This window comes from Rhinatrema bivittatum, chromosome 18, assembly GCF_901001135.1.
Source record: "Rhinatrema bivittatum chromosome 18, aRhiBiv1.1, whole genome shotgun sequence".
In the NCBI taxonomy this organism is placed as follows: Eukaryota; Metazoa; Chordata; class Amphibia; order Gymnophiona; family Rhinatrematidae; genus Rhinatrema; species Rhinatrema bivittatum.
Genome location: NC_042632.1, coordinates 59,963,575 through 59,980,795, shown reverse-complemented (window position 1 = coordinate 59,980,795; position 17,221 = coordinate 59,963,575). Strand labels below are relative to the sequence as shown.

At 48.2% G+C, this 17,221-nt stretch overlaps 1 protein-coding gene across 2 annotated transcripts in view; it reads left to right on the top strand.

Moving 5' to 3' along the window:
- The window catches only part of CPLX2 (complexin 2), a 108,426-nt gene that overhangs the window by 77,092 nt on the left and 14,113 nt on the right, over positions 1-17,221 (top strand). For both annotated transcript variants that reach the window (XM_029583910.1, XM_029583909.1), the window contains exon 3: positions 8,817-8,992. In XM_029583910.1, the coding sequence (XP_029439770.1) occupies positions 8,817-8,992 (176 nt within the window). The remainder of the gene's footprint in view (positions 1-8,816; positions 8,993-17,221) is intronic.

Here is a 17,221-nt window from a genome sequence, read left to right as displayed (position 1 = left end):
ACGTGTTCCGAGCCGTGGATATTGTACACGCATATTGTGCCAGTAAATTACAATATACACCCACAATATACGTGTTCCGAGCCGTGTATATTGTACATGCATATCGTGGCAGTAAATTAGCTGCTATGGGATAAAGCGGATGCTCGTAAATTGAGCATCCATTTTGATAACCCACACACAGCCGCGTCTCCTGAGTGCCAGATGCCATAGATGTGCTAGGGATGCACAGTTTATCCCTAGCATGTCCTTTTTAGCGTAGCAGCTCATTTGCTTATTGCATCAGTGATTGTGCGTGCATTAAAAAAAAGTGTTCCCAGTTTGGACTCATGTTTTTAGTGCGTCCATATTGCATCGTCTTGAGAGTCAGTATTTCTAACATCCAGGGTTGCTGGTGATTAGTGATTAAATGTCTCACCCTCTCTCTGAAGCATTTGACTGTCTATACAGTGCTCTCCCTTTTCCTATCTCTCTGTATATAAATATCCCCTCTTTTCCCTTGTGCCATCCCTGTTAAGCCCTGGCACACCTTCCTATGTAGCAGCACCTCACCATTGTCCAAACCACAACCTTGGAGCTGGGAAGGACTGGGAAGGGCATTGAGAGATACTCCCATACTTCCTTTCTTTGCTGGGGTCCTGGTATCTGTGTTTTATTGTTGGTGAATGTTCCATAGGATCTGGTGATGTTAAAAGGCTGTTAAAGTAATGAACACAACACAGATAGGGGGACAGAAATCTCAGCACAGTACTGAGAGCATCATTCGACAGTGCTATCCAAACCATTACTAACTCAGCTATTGCCAATTGCCATTGCCCTGTGACACTAGTAGGAGTTGAGCAGTGGGGAGGAGAAAGGTAATAGAGGGCAGGATCCTTGAAGCCTGCTGCTAATTATACGCAGTAAGTGCATGGGGAAAGTAGAGCATAAATCAGCTGCTAAAAGCTTCTCAAGGTTACTAGAACAGAAGGAAGTTGTTCTTGAGGTTTTCTTTTGTCCTGGTACTGTGTATGCTCTGTGCTCTATAGAGTGCTCCAAGCTACAGTTTGTGACCCAGCATAACATCGTGCTGCAGCCACAGAGTGCGCCAACACAGCCACCTCTGGGGTGAAACTCAGCAGCACTATATAAACAATTCACTGACAGTTCAGCCACTGAAGGTTATTAGAGAGACTGCAAGGCAGGAGGAGGGGGCTCAGAGTGTAGATAAACAGGAAAAAAGAATGAGCTCACACATCCTGCACAGAAAGGCAGGGGAGGAGATGATACCATCTCTGGCAATGCAAAAAAAACAAAAACAAACAAAAAAAAAACCTGAGAGGGAGGGAGAGGCAGAGTTGGAGACTTGGATTCTTGCAAGCAGTGGTACCTTTTATTGGAACAACACAGAGACGATAATCTTATGGTGCTCTAGTGAAAGTTTATTACAAAGAATCCAGTTTTCTAGAGCACTTCTGACTCCTAGCAGTTAATAGTTTAAATATTTTTTGTGATTTTCTTTTTACCTCCCTTCACCCTGGAGCCCCTTCAGTTTTTTTGTAAATCCCATGAATTATTCATCTTTAGCCAGTTGGACAACATGCAGAGTGCCCTGAAAGGGAGATGTGCTGAGTAGCAGATTCTGCTGCTGTAAAAACAGATATCACAAGATATTCATGAGTCCTGGGGGAAATGTCCAGCTTTTCTCATTGTGGAGACTAGCAAACGTTCAAACAAGACAGGTTGGTCATGGCATAAACCAATACAAGAGGACAGTGCATCAGCAGGAGGACTATGAGCGGTCACCTCAAATAATGAACTTAGCTAGCTTGTGTGGGTAATGGTGCTTTACTAATGAAGCTGCAGATTAGGTTTCTGTAAATGTTTGAAAGTTCTAATAATGTGTGGGAACATTACATATGCTTGAGTATCAGATGATGCAATGCCATGTGGGATAGGCTGAGTCACTCCTGATTTTGAGCCCATAAACTTAGATTCTTAGTTTGCAGTAAGGAGCCCTAACATTCAAAACCAGGACAGGATTAACCTCTCCCTTATGACCACTGATAGGTGGGTTTGGTTCATTACAGAACAAGTCAAGATGTACAATTCAGGTACTTGTAATAAATACCTGAAAAATCCTTCAGTTCTGCTCTGAGACACCATTGCTGCCCACCTCCCATCACTGTCTGGGACCCTTCACTGTCAGCTTCCCTCTACCACTCTCCATGACATAAAAGACTCTTTCAGAAGGGCAGACTCTGGGGCACTAGGGCATTACTTGGTGCTTAAGAGACATGGGAGACACTGTTGCAGGAAGAAGGCTGCTTTGAGACTCTAAGGCATGGCTTTTTGTCAGGAGAATTACATTTACTCTTGTTCTGAGCTCCTGCACATGAATCCACAAAATTAAATCATCACATAGCCAAAGGAAGTAAGGAAATAAACCAACATATTCAGATTCTGACAATCTTTGAATGTGTTTCCAAAGTGCTACTTAAGGTGATTATCATAGAAAGGAAACAAATTGACAGGGAGCAGCAGTCAGCACCATGGACAGCTACACAGACCGAGGGAGCAGCCGTCAGCACCATGGACAGCTACACAGACCGAGGGAGCCGCCGTCAGCACCACGGACAGCTACACAGACCGAGGGAGCCGCCGTCAGCACCACGGACAGCTACACAGACCGAGGGAGCAGCCGTCAGCACCACGGACAGCTACACAGACCGAGGGAGCAGCAGTCAGCACCACGGACAGCTACACAGACCGAGGGAGCAGCAGTCAGCACCATGGACAGCTACACAGACTGAGGGAGCAGCAGTCAGCACCACGGACAGATACACACACTGAGAGAGTCTCTCTCAAAGATAGCGTCCTCCAGTGCCACAAACAGGTCCGGTTTTCAGAATATCCACAATGAATATGCATGAGAAAGATTTGCATGCACTGCCTCCATTGTATGCAAATCTATCTCATACATATTCATTGTGGATATTCTGAAAACCTGGCCTGTTGGTGGCACTGGAGGACTAGAATTTGCTATCACTTTCCAGTTCATTCCTGAATCACAAGAGAGAACCAGGGAAAGCAGTGCAGACAATGCACGCTACAGTGGCACTGGCAAAGAAGCAGCCAAATATACAGAGAATGCACAAAATGTCCTCTGACATTCAGCATTGCACTAACCAAAAATCAAGTTAGGATACAAACCTGTGGTCTGAACTCAAGGAAATACTCCAGCACTGCTGGGTTCCAGTCCTAGCTCTGTCATTGATTCTCTTTGGGATCTTTATCAGCCTGATCCAGCTGAAGCTGGCTAACTGTTCTTTCTGGGATTTGAAAACTGCCATATAATCTGTGGAAGACAGAGAGCAGACTGCATGTCCCTTCCAGATCTGCTCAGTCATAAAATTAAGCAATTTGTTTGAAATATACCTCATCAATGCAAATTATTTTTATTGGCCAAAAACTTGTTTTTACTCATATGCCTGGACATTACCACAGGGCTCTGCACAGGACCAAGGCTAAGGCACTGAGGATTAGCATAGGATGGAAATTTTATAAATTAAAGTATGGAGAGGGTGTGCGTGTGTGGGTGAGATGATGTTGTAGTTAAGAATATAAGAAATGCCATGCATCAGACTGGTGGTTGACTGAATCCAGCACCCTTTCTCTGTGAATGGCCAGTCAAGGTCATCTGGAAGTACCAAACAAATTCCAGTTACTCTCCACAAGACGTAAGAGTCTGCCTAGCTAATAATTATTTATGGACCTGTCCATTGTGGATAGGATGCATATTACCAGTGATGCACTAATGTAATTACCCACAATGCATATGTATCCTACTCACAATATTCTGCTGTCGTTAAGTGATGCCCCTCTAAGGATACCGAATATCCAGAAATGTGAATATATTGCTGTAGCAGCAGAAGGGGAAGAAGGGCTGATTCACAGGAAATCTGCCCCTTCAAGGGGTTTCACATCTGTATTCTCACCGTAGCAATATGTTGTTATTAATGATCAAAGGTAAGCCCTGAGTACCCAAGCAGCGTCCAATTTGGGCGCTCAAGCAGTGAAGGCGCATGAGCGCACGCCATGACCTGAGTGCCCGGATGGACGTCCGAGGTCACAGCGTGCGCTCATGTGCTTTCACTACTTGGACACCCAAATTGGATGTGCGTTCATGCACCTTCGCCGGCGGGGCTGCTGGAAGCCGCTTTCACTGCCGGCTGCCCCGGGAGGCAGGGGAGCCACAGTGGGTGCCTCGGGAGGAGGGGAGAGAGGACTGGGGCTGCTGGAAGCATGCAGTAAGTTAAATTTTGTTACAATTTCTATTTGCTTTAATAACATGTCGAGTCAATTTTCGCCCTGCGCCTTGCTTCGGGAAGGGGGGAGAGAGGACTGGCAATCCCCTATGCCCGAGCATAGGAGAACCATCCACTTCCTGGTACCTGTCATTGAAATGACACTTGAAATGACAGGTACCAGTGCACCCAGGATACTGTATAGTAGAGATGTGCATTCGTTTTTGCCGAATTGGAAAATTGCAACAAAATTGTCCAATTCGGCATGTTTCAGGGAGCCCGAAAAAAATCAGGATTTTCCCATTTTTTCGCAAAAATTCGTTTTTCTGATTAGTGCGCACTAACGGGAGTCAGTGCGCGCTAACTCCCCGTTAGTGCGCACTAACAAAAAATAACAAAAAGTAACAAAAAGTAACAAAAAGTAACAAAATCTAACGGTTTTTGTTAGTGCGCACTAACTCCTGTTAGTGCACACTAAAGGGGAGTTAGCGCGCACTAACGGGGAGTTAGCGCGCACTAACGGGGAGTTAGCGCGCACTAACTAAAAATCGATTTTTCACGAAAAAAAAGACCCGAACCGAAAAAAAACGACATTTTCCATGGCGGCTGAAAAACGAAGAACAACACGAACACAAAAAACGATGCACATCTCTACTGTACAGGCGCTGTATAGCGCTCTATACAGTAAAATGGATTGCGCTTCATGGACGCTTCATGGACACACTTTGGACACGGCTTGCATTTGCGTCTAATTTAAATACTGTATCGAGCGGTATGTGATCCAAATGCAGCAAACGAGCTGCAATGTCTCACGATATTAATGTGTGTGGATGTGCAGTATATGTCTGTGCAATGTGATGGACAGAAGAGAATTACCGAGGGGGTGGGGGGATGGGATACGTATACCTGCATGTGCACACACGCACCCCCCTTGAATTACCGAGGGGGTGAGGGGGATGGGATAAGTATACCTGCACGTGCACACACGCACACCCCTTGAATTACCGAGGGGGTGAGGGGGATGGGATAAGTATACCTGCACGTGCACACACGCACCCCCCTTGAATTACCGAGGGGGTGGGGGGATGGTATAAGTATACCTGCACGTGCACACACGCACCCCCCTTGAATTACCGAGGGGGTGAGGGGGATGGGATAAGTATACCTGCACGTGCACACACGCACCCCCCTTGAATTACCGAGGGGGTGGGGGGATGGGATAAGTATACCTGCATGTGCACACACGCACCCCCCTTGAATTACCGAGGGGGTGGGGGGATGGGATAAGTATACCTGCATGTGCACACATGCACCCACCTTGAATTAACGAGGGGGTGGGGGGATGGTATAAGTATACCTGCATGTGCACACACGCACTCCCCTTGAATTACCGAGGGGGTGGGGGATGGTATAAGTATACCTGCATGTGCACACATGCGCCCCCCTTGAATTACCGAGGGGGTGGGGGATGGTATAAGTATACCTGCATGTGCACAGACGCACCCCCCTTGAATTACCGAGGGGGTGGGGGATGGGATAAGTATACCTGCATGTGCACACATGCACCCCCCTTGAATTACCGAGGGGGTGGGGGATGGGATAAGTATACCTGCATGTGCACACACGCACCCCCCTTGAATTACCGAGGGGGTGAGAGGGATGGGATAAGTATACCGGCATGTGCACACACGCACCCCCCTTGAATTACCGAGGGGGTGGGGGATGGGATAAGTATACCTGCATGTGCACACACGCACCCCCCTTGAATTACCGAGGGGGTGGGGGATGGGATAAGTATACCTGCATGTGCACACACGCACCCCCCTTGAATTACCGAGGGGGTGAGGGGGATGGGATAAGTATACCTGCATGTGCACACATGCACCCCCCTTGAATTACCGAGGGGGTGGAGGGATGGTATAAGTATACCTGCAGGTGCACACACGCACCCCCCTTGAATTACCGAGGGGGTGGGGGATGGGATAAGTATACCTGCATGTGCACACACGCACCCCCCTTGAATTACCGAGGGGGTGGGGGATGGGATAAGTATACCTGCATGTGCACACATGCACCCCCCTTGAATTACCGAGGGGGTGAGGGGGATGGGATAAGTATACCTGCATGTGCACACACGCACCCCCCTTGAATTACCGAGGGGGTGGGGGATGGGATAAGTATACCTGCATGTGCACACACGCACCCCCCTTGAATTACCGAGGGGGTGGGGGATGGGATAAGTATACCTGCAGGTGCACACACGCACCCCCCTTGAATTACCGAGGGGGTGGAGGGATGGTATAAGTATACCTGCAGGTGCACACACGCACCCCCCTTGAATTACCGAGGGGGTGGGGATGGGATAAGTATACCTGCATGTGCACACACACACCCCCCTTGAATTACCGAGGGGGTGGGGGATGGGATAGGTATACCTGCATGTGCACACACGCACCCCCTTGAATTACCGAGGGGGTGAGGGGGATGGGATAAGTATACCTGCATGTGCACACACGCACCCCCCTTGAATTACCGAGGGGGTGGGGGATGGGATAAGTATACCTGCATGTGCACACACGCACCCCCCTTGAATTACCGAGGGGGTGGGGGATGGGATAAGTATACCTGCAGGTGCACACACGCACCCCCCTTGAATTACCGAGGGGGTGGGGGATGGGATAAGTATACCTGCAGGTGCACACACGCACCCCCCTTGAATTACCGAGGGGGTGGGGGATGGGATAAGTATACCTGCAGATGCACACACGCACCCCCCTTGAATTACCGAGGGGGTGGGGGGATGGGATAAGTATACCTGCATGTGCACACAAGCACCCCCCTTGAATTACCGAGAGGGTGAGGGGGATGGGATAAGTATACCTGCAGGTGCACACACGCACCCCCCTTGAATTACCGAGGGGGTGGGGGATGGGATAAGTATACCTGCATGTGCACACACGCACCCCCCTTGAATTACCGAGGGGGTGGGGGATGGGATAAGTATACCTGCATGTGCACACACGCACCCCCCTTGAATTACCGAGGGGGTGGGGGGATGGGATAAGTATACCTGCATGTGCACACACGCACCCCCCTTGAATTACCGAGGGGGTGGGGGATGGGATAAGTATACCTGCATGTGCACACACGCACCCTCCTTGAATTACCGAGGGGGTGAGGGGGATGGGATAAGTATACCTGCATGTGCACACCCGCACCCCCCTTGAATTACCGAGGGGGTGGGGGATGGGATAAGTATACCTGCATGTGCACACACGCACCCCCCTTGAATTACCGAGGGGGTGGGGGATGGGATAAGTATACCTGCATGTGCACACACGCACCCCCCTTGAATTACCGAGGGGGTGGGGGATGGGATAAGTATACCTGCATGTGCACACACGCACCCCCCTTGAATTACCGAAGGGGTGAGGGGGATGGGATAAGTATACCTGCATGTGCACACACGCACCCCCCTTGAATTACCGAGGGGGTGGGGGGATGGGATAAGTATACCTGCATGTGCACACACGCACCCCCCTTGAATTACCGAGGGGGTGAGGGGGATGGGATAAGTATACCTGCATGTGCACACATGCACCCCCCTTGAATTCTCTTCTGTCCATCACACAAGCGCTTCCTTTTCTTTTCAGTAGATTTATTTACTTATTCACCACATTTCAATATAAATCAAAGCGGTTTACATACAGTAACATGAAAATCTTGCCTTTCACATCTGTCCATCCATCTCTTTTCCCATAAGAGCTCTCCCTGCTCCTTTCCCCTCCATCACTGCCTTTTCCTGACATGTGGCAGCTTGAAGCTTTCCAGATGAACACTGGAGGATTCGATCCTCGTTGGAGGGCATTTCATTACTGTGCAGATGAAGCAGGGACATTACCATGTACAATATTTCTCCACATACATGATCGGTGGTATATTCTTATCCTGGAAGGGGAACTAACTCACAGAGGAGGGAGTATGGCACACTCTGGCAAGATCTGTTTCAGTTTGAAGGTTCTCAGCAGATTGCATATTGAGCAATGTAAGCTTTAAGAGCACAAAGAAAGTCCATATTCACAGCTCTGCCAATGTACTTCAGTGCTGTCCTGCTGCATCCCCTGCACACAGCTCTGCTGTCACACCCCAGTCCTGCCATGCTGCTTCCCCTACACACAGCTCTGCTGACACACCCCAGTCCTGCCATGCTGCTTCCCCTTCACACAGCTCTGCTGATACACCCCAGTCCTGCCATGTTACTCCCCATATACACTCACAGCTCTGCTGACACACCCCAGTCCTGCCATGCTGCTCCTCATATACACTCACAGCTCTGCGGATACATCCCAGTTCCAGCTGTAGCAGGCAGTTTTATAGTGATGTGCCGGAAAATTGCTGTTTTAATATTTGCTTTCATGTTATGGTTGTGGACCTGAACTAAAATGACAATCCTAATGCACAGAAAGCAGGAGCAATAGTGGATCTCATGTGTAATGGACAAAAGCAGTTCCTCATTTTCCTTATGTTCCACAGGTGCCACTAAAGACATGGGCAAAATGCTGGGTGGAGAGGAGGAGAAGGACCCTGATGCCCAAAAGAAGGAGGAAGAGCGACAGGAAGCACTGAGGCAGCAGGAGGAAGAGAGAAAGGCCAAGCATGCTCGGATGGAGGCGGAGAGAGAAAAAGTGCGACAACAGATCCGGGACAAGGTACCTGCCCCCAATCTTTCTGTTACCCCCAGCAGCAGAGCAACCCGCAGAGGTATAGCAGCCAGCACAGGATACCTCTCCCCATCCTTCCCCCTGGGGGGCCCTGCAGAGGTGCAGTAACCTGCACTAGATCCATCACAGGATACCTCTCCCCATCCTTCCCCCTGGGGGGCCCTGCAGAGGTGCAGTAACCTGCACTAGATCCATCACAGGATACCTCTCCCCATCCTTCCCCCTGGGGGGCCCTGCAGAGGTGCAGTAACCTGCACTAGATCCATCACAGGATACCTCTCCCCATCCTTCCTCCTGGGGGGCCCTGCAGAGGTGCAGTAACCTGCACTAGATCCATCACAGGATACCTCTCCCCATCCTTCCCCCTGGGGGGCCCTGCAGAGGTGCAGTAACCTGCACTAGATCCATCACAGGATACCTCTCCCCATCCTTCCTCCTGGGGGGCCCTGCAGAGGGGCAGTAACCTGCACTAGATCCATCACAGGATACCTCTCCCCATCCTTCCCCCTGGGGGGCCCTGCAGAGGTGCAGTAACCTGCACTAGATCCATCACAGGATACCTCTCCCCATCCTTCCTCCTGGGGGGCCCTGCAGAGGTGCAGTAACCTGCACTAGATCCATCACAGGATACCTCTCCCCATCCTTCCTCCTGGGGGGCCCTGCAGAGGTGCAGTAACCTGCACTAGATCCATCACAGGATACCTCTCCCCATCCTTCCCCCTGGGGGGCCCTGCAGAGGTGCAGTAACCTGCACTAGATCCATCACAGGATACCTCTCCCCATCCTTCCCCCTGGGGGGCCCTGCAGAGGTGCAGTAACCTGCACTAGATCCATCACAGGATACCTCTCCCCATCCTTCCTCCTGGGGGGCCCTGCAGAGGTGCAGTAACCTGCACTAGATCCATCACAGGATACCTCTCCCCATCCTTCCTCCTGGGGGGCCCTGCAGAGGTGCAGTAACCTGCACTAGATCCATCACAGGATACCTCTCCCCATCCTTCCTCCTGGGGGGCCCTGCAGAGGTGCAGTAACCTGCACTAGATCCATCACAGGATACCTCTCCCCATCCTTCCTCCTGGGGGGCCCTGCAGAGGTGCAGTAACCTGCACTAGATCCATCACAGGATACCTCTCCCCATCCTTCCCCCTGGGGGGCCCTGCAGAGGTGCAGTAACCTGCACTAGATCCATCACAGGATACCTCTCCCCATCCTTCCCCCTGGGGGGCCCTGCAGAGGTGCAGTAACCTGCACTAGATCCATCACAGGATACCTCTCCCCATCCTTCCCCCTGGGGGGCCCTGCAGAGGTGCAGTAACCTGCACTAGATCCATCACAGGATACCTCTCCCCATCCTTCCTCCTGGGGGGCCCTGCAGAGGTGCAGTAACCTGCACTAGATCCATCACAGGATACCTCTCCCCATCCTTCCTCCTGGGGGGCCCTGCAGAGGTGCAGTAACCTGCACTAGATCCATCACAGGATACCTCTCCCCATCCTTCCTCCTGGGGGGCCCTGCAGAGGTGCAGTAACCTGCACTAGATCCATCACAGGATACCTCTCCCCATCCTTCCTCCTGGGGGGCCCTGCAGAGGTGCAGTAACCTGCACTAGATCCATCACAGGATACCTCTCCCCATCCTTCCTCCTGGGGGGCCCTGCAGAGGTGCAGTAACCTGCACTAGATCCATCACAGGATACCTCTCCCCATCCTTCCTCCTGGGGGGCCCTGCAGAGGTGCAGTAACCTGCACTAGATCCATCACAGGATACCTCTCCCCATCCTTCCTCCTGGGGGGGATGCATGCAGAGGCTTAGTTGGCAGAGATGTTTGTTTAGGTCAGTTGGTACGATTCTGATAGTCGTCATATTTCTGTACGAATGTGCAGAGTAGACTTGATGTCTGGGGGTGAAGGAGCCTTTTAAACACTAGCACTCTGTGCTTTGAAATGGCAGCAGCTCCCTTTGGCATGGAAGAGCTGCAGAGCGAGGTTGAAGGGACGCCATGGTGTACGTTAGAATCATCCCTCCGTGTGCTGTAAGGTGTGTGCTGGCTGGGCCTTACTGAATGCTATTTCCATAGAAACATCTTTCCTAGAGAATCTGCTGCATTATCAGGAGCTCAGGCAGCTGATGTGAGCTCACAAACAATGATCTTGGACTTCAGTTAAAGGAATGAGGTTTATGGTTGTATCTGCTGCTCCTTCCGTCACAAAGATTTATTTTTTGGTCTTCAGGCTGAAGACCTTTCCAGCCTAACGTTCAGTAACTTTAGGGTCTACCATTCTCTTTCTAGATCTCTCACCCATGTAGTGCAAGGTGACCTTGCCCAGTGCTGTTGTCCTGGACCGTGCCAGGAATGCTGCCCCTCATCACCTTCCAAGTGGCACGGAGAAGTCATAGGGATGGTGTAGCATGGCCAGCATTGTAAGCATGTGGCACTGGCTACCAGAGAATGTAATAACTGTGCCAACCAAAGGCCTCGTTCTGTCTGCATTAACTTTCCCTCTGCAAATACAGGCACAACTGCTGCCGCCTGTGACAGGTTAATGTGCTCTCTGCTTTTACCTGTCCCCTCAATTCAGGGGGAGAGGGGTGGCTTGTATTGGGTGCAGACGGGAAGTCAAGCTTATAGCAGAAGAATAATGTCATGAGTCAGAAAGCAATAAGAAAGATTATGCTTTGGTAGTTTGAAACTATAGAGCAAAAGTGTGTGGTGTTTTTCTCTTTTCCAAAGAAACAAAGTAGAGAGCCATGAAGGAGCCTGTTAGGAACTAATTCAGTGCAGAAGTTATTAACTGCTGAGGCAGTCTATGTACTCTTACCAAGGAGATGACCCATACATATTTGATCATGTGATAAGGTTTGGTACAGTCAAAAAATATATATATAAATGTTTGCTGATCTTTGTGCAATGCCTTCAGTGGTTCACAAACAAGGGGTCCCGAGATGAAGTCCCAGTGGAGATACTCAGCCAGAAAATGTAAACAATTAAAATCAGAACAGCAAATCAGCCCCTAGTAAGAGAGAAAGGTAGACCACAAGGTGCATCTGGCTTTCCTGTCCTCCCTACCTTTCAGAGACTCATCCTTGGGAGTGTGATTAGTGGGTTATGGAAAGGTTTGTTGTCTTGCAGCTGATATGAAGATACCTAACAGGGTGCACACTGCAGATGCATTGGATTGGATCTGGAATTTAATTATCCTTTCCAAATCCATGCTCAAGGCAAGTTGCAAGTCATCAAGAATAGGTGGGTCCCTTCCCCAGAGAGCTCAGTGAGCAGAGTGGTGACGAGTATGAAAACTAAGATTGAATGGAAAGAACTGAAGAGAGTTATGGACTTGGGGTGCTGAAATCTAAGACAGCAGTGTAGATAAATAATGAGGGAGCTGAGATGTTCAGGTGCACCAAACAGAAAATAGATTCTTAGTGTGATCATATTTAACGATCCCATAATAGCAAATGAGTGCAAGAAGGAGGTGAAGAGAGGCAGAGGAATGGTTCTGTACAGGTCATTAGTGAGACCTCATCTGCAGATTGTGTCCAGTCCTGGAGGCCAAATCTCCAAGAGAATATAGACAGAATTGAAGCTATCAGGAGAAGACCACACAAAGCCCTGGGACTTGGAGAACTAAATCTATTTATGCCAGTGAGGTAGAGAGGAGAGGGGATATGAGAAAAATGCAGACGTAGTTCTAGCATATCGAAGAGGAAAGGAAGTTCTAGAAGAAGAAAGAGACTCAGGAGTAAGCTTAGGAAATATTCCTTCCCAGCATGGAGCAGCCTGCTAAAGCAAGTCATGGAGAGAAAGCCAGCACCAGAATTATGGCTCTCAGATTGCACTGCAATGAAAAGTCAGGCACCAAATCACATGAGAGGATTCATAGCTGCAGAGACTGGCTGGGCCTTGCCCTCTTTATGCACCATCTTTTTCTATATTAAAACATGCAGAGGACCCTAAATTTTGAATTTGAGGTTAGTTTATTTTATGATGGTTCCCATGATGATCTTATATTGCTAAAGTGGGTCCCGAATGAAAATGTTGAGAACCAAGCACTCAGAATGGCTTTATTGGAGAAGCTGGGGGCTCCACACACTATGAGGAGTGCAACAGTGGAGTTCGAGTACAGAGTCAGAAGTTTCAAAATCTGCCAGACATCGTGGCTGAGGGCAATTTTTGCACTGCAGGAATCCTTTGAATACAATTGGAGCCATGAAATGCAGATGAGGTTCCCATTGTGTTCAATGATTTCTATGGTGTGGAATGCAACAGGAGGGCTTCCAGGGTCCTCAAATCTTTCAGAGGGCAAGAAACTGAGATGCAGAATGACAGGAGGCTTTGTGTGGGCATAGAGGGATGCAGAGGGCATGGACACATGAAAAACAAATATTACAGCATCAATAAACAGCTCCCAGGTAACCCCTTTTTGGAAGGTTCTCCGATATAAACCTTTTTGCGAAACGCAATGAAGCTTATCATTGGAAAGGTCTGATCTGCTGCTTCCTCCCGAGAATCTGAGCTGCAGTTTTCTCTTTGCACCTCATGCATATCAGTTTCTTATGTTTTGGCTGAGAGACCATGATGAAGTATGACTCAAAGCCCCCGAGGGAGAGCTACATTCTGGCTTCTTAGTCACCCAAGGACACCACTGCATTTGATTTATATATTGGCAAGGGATTCTGGAGAAATCGGAGGAAATGCTGGAGGCCCTGAATGATAGCTCCGTGGTGGTGGCAGGATGAGAGGAGAGTGGGAAGAAGCTGTTTAGAATGGTTCCTTGATTAGAGATGGAAGGAAGGAGTCAGGTCATCCATGATGGTTTCATGATGAGAGTTAAGTGGCAAAGAATAAGGACAGAGAATGAGAAAAGGCAAGTAGTGTGCAATGCTTGACGAGAAACAGTAGAGAGAAGCCATATATGATGGATTCTTCATGAAAGACTTATCAAGGCCACTCATATTTCTTTAGAAATAAACCACCAGAATTTCAATGTTGACTCATAGGCCATTTTGTGAGCTTTTCTTCCATCCTAGTTACCAGCTGCTTGTTTCCTTTAGGAAGCCAGAGAGTCGCTGCTAGAGGCACAACCTTCCCATTTAGCACTAATGCTTCATGATGTGCAGAATGTCCTGTCAGCTTCCATTTTCCTTCCTTAGGCCCCTCTGTCTTCCAAGGCTTCACAATAATGGAAGTTCTCAATGAGGCACTGCTTAAAAATGTCAGGGGTCCCAGAATCAGGGAAGTCCACCTGGGTAGTAGCCCGGGACTGCAAGGCAGGACTCTAAACGGAACAAGAGAAAGTCTTCCATCTAGCCACTCCTTCCCTCACAGGTTGAGCCCTTGGGTTCTGGGGGCCAGTAGGTCTCTGATGGATGTACATCATAGCGAGTCTGTACAGGCTGGAACATGACTAGACGTGGCTGGGCAGGCAAGGCTTGGATGAGGTAAGCAGAACTCGGCAGGCTGGACAAGGCAGGCAAGGCTAGACTGGATACTGGACTGGACCTGGAACTAGACAAGAGACAGACTGAAGCAAGACAAGGTCAGGACTGTTGTACAGGAAGGACTGGACAAGATACTTGGAACAAACAGGACAAGACCAACAGGGCAGACTAGGGCATGACTTAGACAAGGCAGACAAGGATAACACAGAACAGAGAACAAATAAGCCTGAAGGCCTCAAGGCAAGATGCAAGATAGAATAGGCCAGGAGGCCTCAAGGCAGGATAGACCTGAAGGCCACAAGGCAAGGAACAAGGGTCAAGTCATGGAGCTAGAAGTGGCACCATGAGAAAACAAGGAGCTTCTGGCAAGGCAGGGTTACATACGGCTGAGCCTGGGGAGTGGAAAAGGTAGCAAGGAGAAGCTTGGCAAGGCTAATGGTAAGACTTACTGAGGGCCTCTGCTGGTGGGCAGGCATCATTGCATGAGTCAATAAGGTAGGATAAGGCTGCTTAGCAAGCGGAAGCCTAACAAGAAATGCACTGTTAATGGATGAAGGCTCAGAGATGAGATTATTATGTACGCCTCTTTAAACTTGCTTCCTCTCTCTCTGTGGGCATGGCGTGCAGATCTGATTTTTTTGAAGCCTTTCTCCCATTCGGACAGAATGGACCTTAGTAAATATGGTCTCCAGTACATGAAAGCTGTCATTTGCTGCTGTGCCGACACAGCGAGGGGGCGGAGATGGGTGCAATCCAGAAAGTCCAGGTATTGTTCATCAGCTGCTGCACAGAGGTCTGGGATACCATGCACGGAAGGGGAAGCAGATAACAGGATCCCAAGGGAAAGCTGCAGAAAATATAATACAACCTGCCCCTTGCTTTTGTTTTCACCTGAATGTCTGCTGTCTTGGGAGAGCAGTTTTCCTTGGCGTGAAATTAACATCCACAAATACTGGCCGTGCGAGAGAGATCTGTGCTAGAAAGAGGGAGAGGTGTTCCCATGAAGCTTTCTCTCTCACAGGGGGGGTGACAGCTGCAGACCGACAGGTATTTACCAGATTGAGAGCTCCCAGGCATATGTCAAAGGTTTCTGTCTAATGGAGGTGCATATGACAGTCACATCGCACCATTCCAAGCAAATGCTGCTTCAAGGTTACCGGGAGGTCATTTCTTTTTTTTTATGCTATTTTCACAAAACAAATGCCACCACTTGTTACAAAATTCAGATATTTGCAAAACATTTTTACATAGTAAATTTTTCACATTACATCTTAAATCTGATAATAAAATGAAATATTTCAGAAGGATACGTGAAATAATAAGCGGTAATAATTTAAGGAAATAGAATAGTAGGGTAAACTCCTACTTTCTGTAACAACTGAATTTTGAGAGTACTACTAGCTATTTACTATTTGCATCAAATTCCAACACAGCAAATTATTGGGTGTGGGAATCGAGGAAAACACGCAATTGGGATAATTAAAAAAATACATATTTTTGATTCTGATGAGCAATCTCACATTTACAAGGAAATTTTAATGTCATTTTCCCTCCTATAGCTTCTACCTCAGTTCTCATATTAATAAATTTCCTTCTCCTTTCTTGAGTTACCCTAGAAAAATCGGGATAAATCCAAATTTTTTCACCGTGGAACAACGACAATCAATTTTTCATATATAATCTAAAGCGTGTCTCTCTGTCTGAAGCAAAGGAAAAGGAGATATGTAAAATGGCTCTATTCGTTATCACTGTATCAATACTAGATTCAATAATTTCAGACAGATTTAACTGGCCTTCACTAGACTTATTCCCTGCCACTGTCTTACCTTTTGAGGTTACATAATAAATCTTAGATAGGACTGGTAGCGTTTGCTGTGGCATTTTTAATATTTGTATAAGGTACACCTTAAACATATCATAAGCTGAAATTAAATCATGCTTTGGAAAATTGATAATTCTAAGGTTTAGATATCTTAAAGTATTTTCTATCCCTTCTAATGTCTCAGCTCTAGCAAACCTTTGCTGCCAGTTCTCCACATTACACAATCTAGTCTCCATCTGCACAATATTCTCTTTATTCTTCCCCAAGGAAGCTTCAATAGAGTTGATACGTTGATTAGAATCTACAGTCAATTTAGACAGATTTATAATCACCCCCTCTAAAGATGTTATTGCAGTCCATAGCAGGTCTAAGGTAATTTCTGGAGGTTTTTCCAAAGTTTGCTCACCACCTTCAGCTCCTCTAGTTTCCAACTTTCCCATTGCTGTTTGGATTCCTTCTCCATTTTTCTTGGGTATTAAATCAATTTCAAGAAAATCTGTAGGAAGACAGTATGGTGGAGGAGGAATATTTGGTGCACCAGGGCTTAGAGATGTTTCGGCCAGAGAGTCTGATACCCGCTCAAAATCAGATCTCTCTGAGGCCACTTCCACTGGTATCTGGCCAGGAGTCGGGGTGAAAAATATCGGAATCCGCTCCTGAGAAGGCTCTATTAAGGGAGAGGATGCCGCCATCTCCATAATTTTTGCCTTCCGTTTAGTGTGAGGCATTTTCTTACACTTGTAATATAGATATATCAGCGGTCCGGCGTTTCACACAACTCTCAATTAATCCTCAAATCCTTTGGAAGGGAGGCCAGTAGTACAGGAAATAATTTATTTTACTCACATTTAAGTCCACAGTATCTTCCAGTGCTGTTAGGAAACTTGATCTGGCAGCTTAACCCGACAAAGCTGTGCGCCGACGTTGGCTACGCGCCGTAGGGGGGCCGGTTTTAA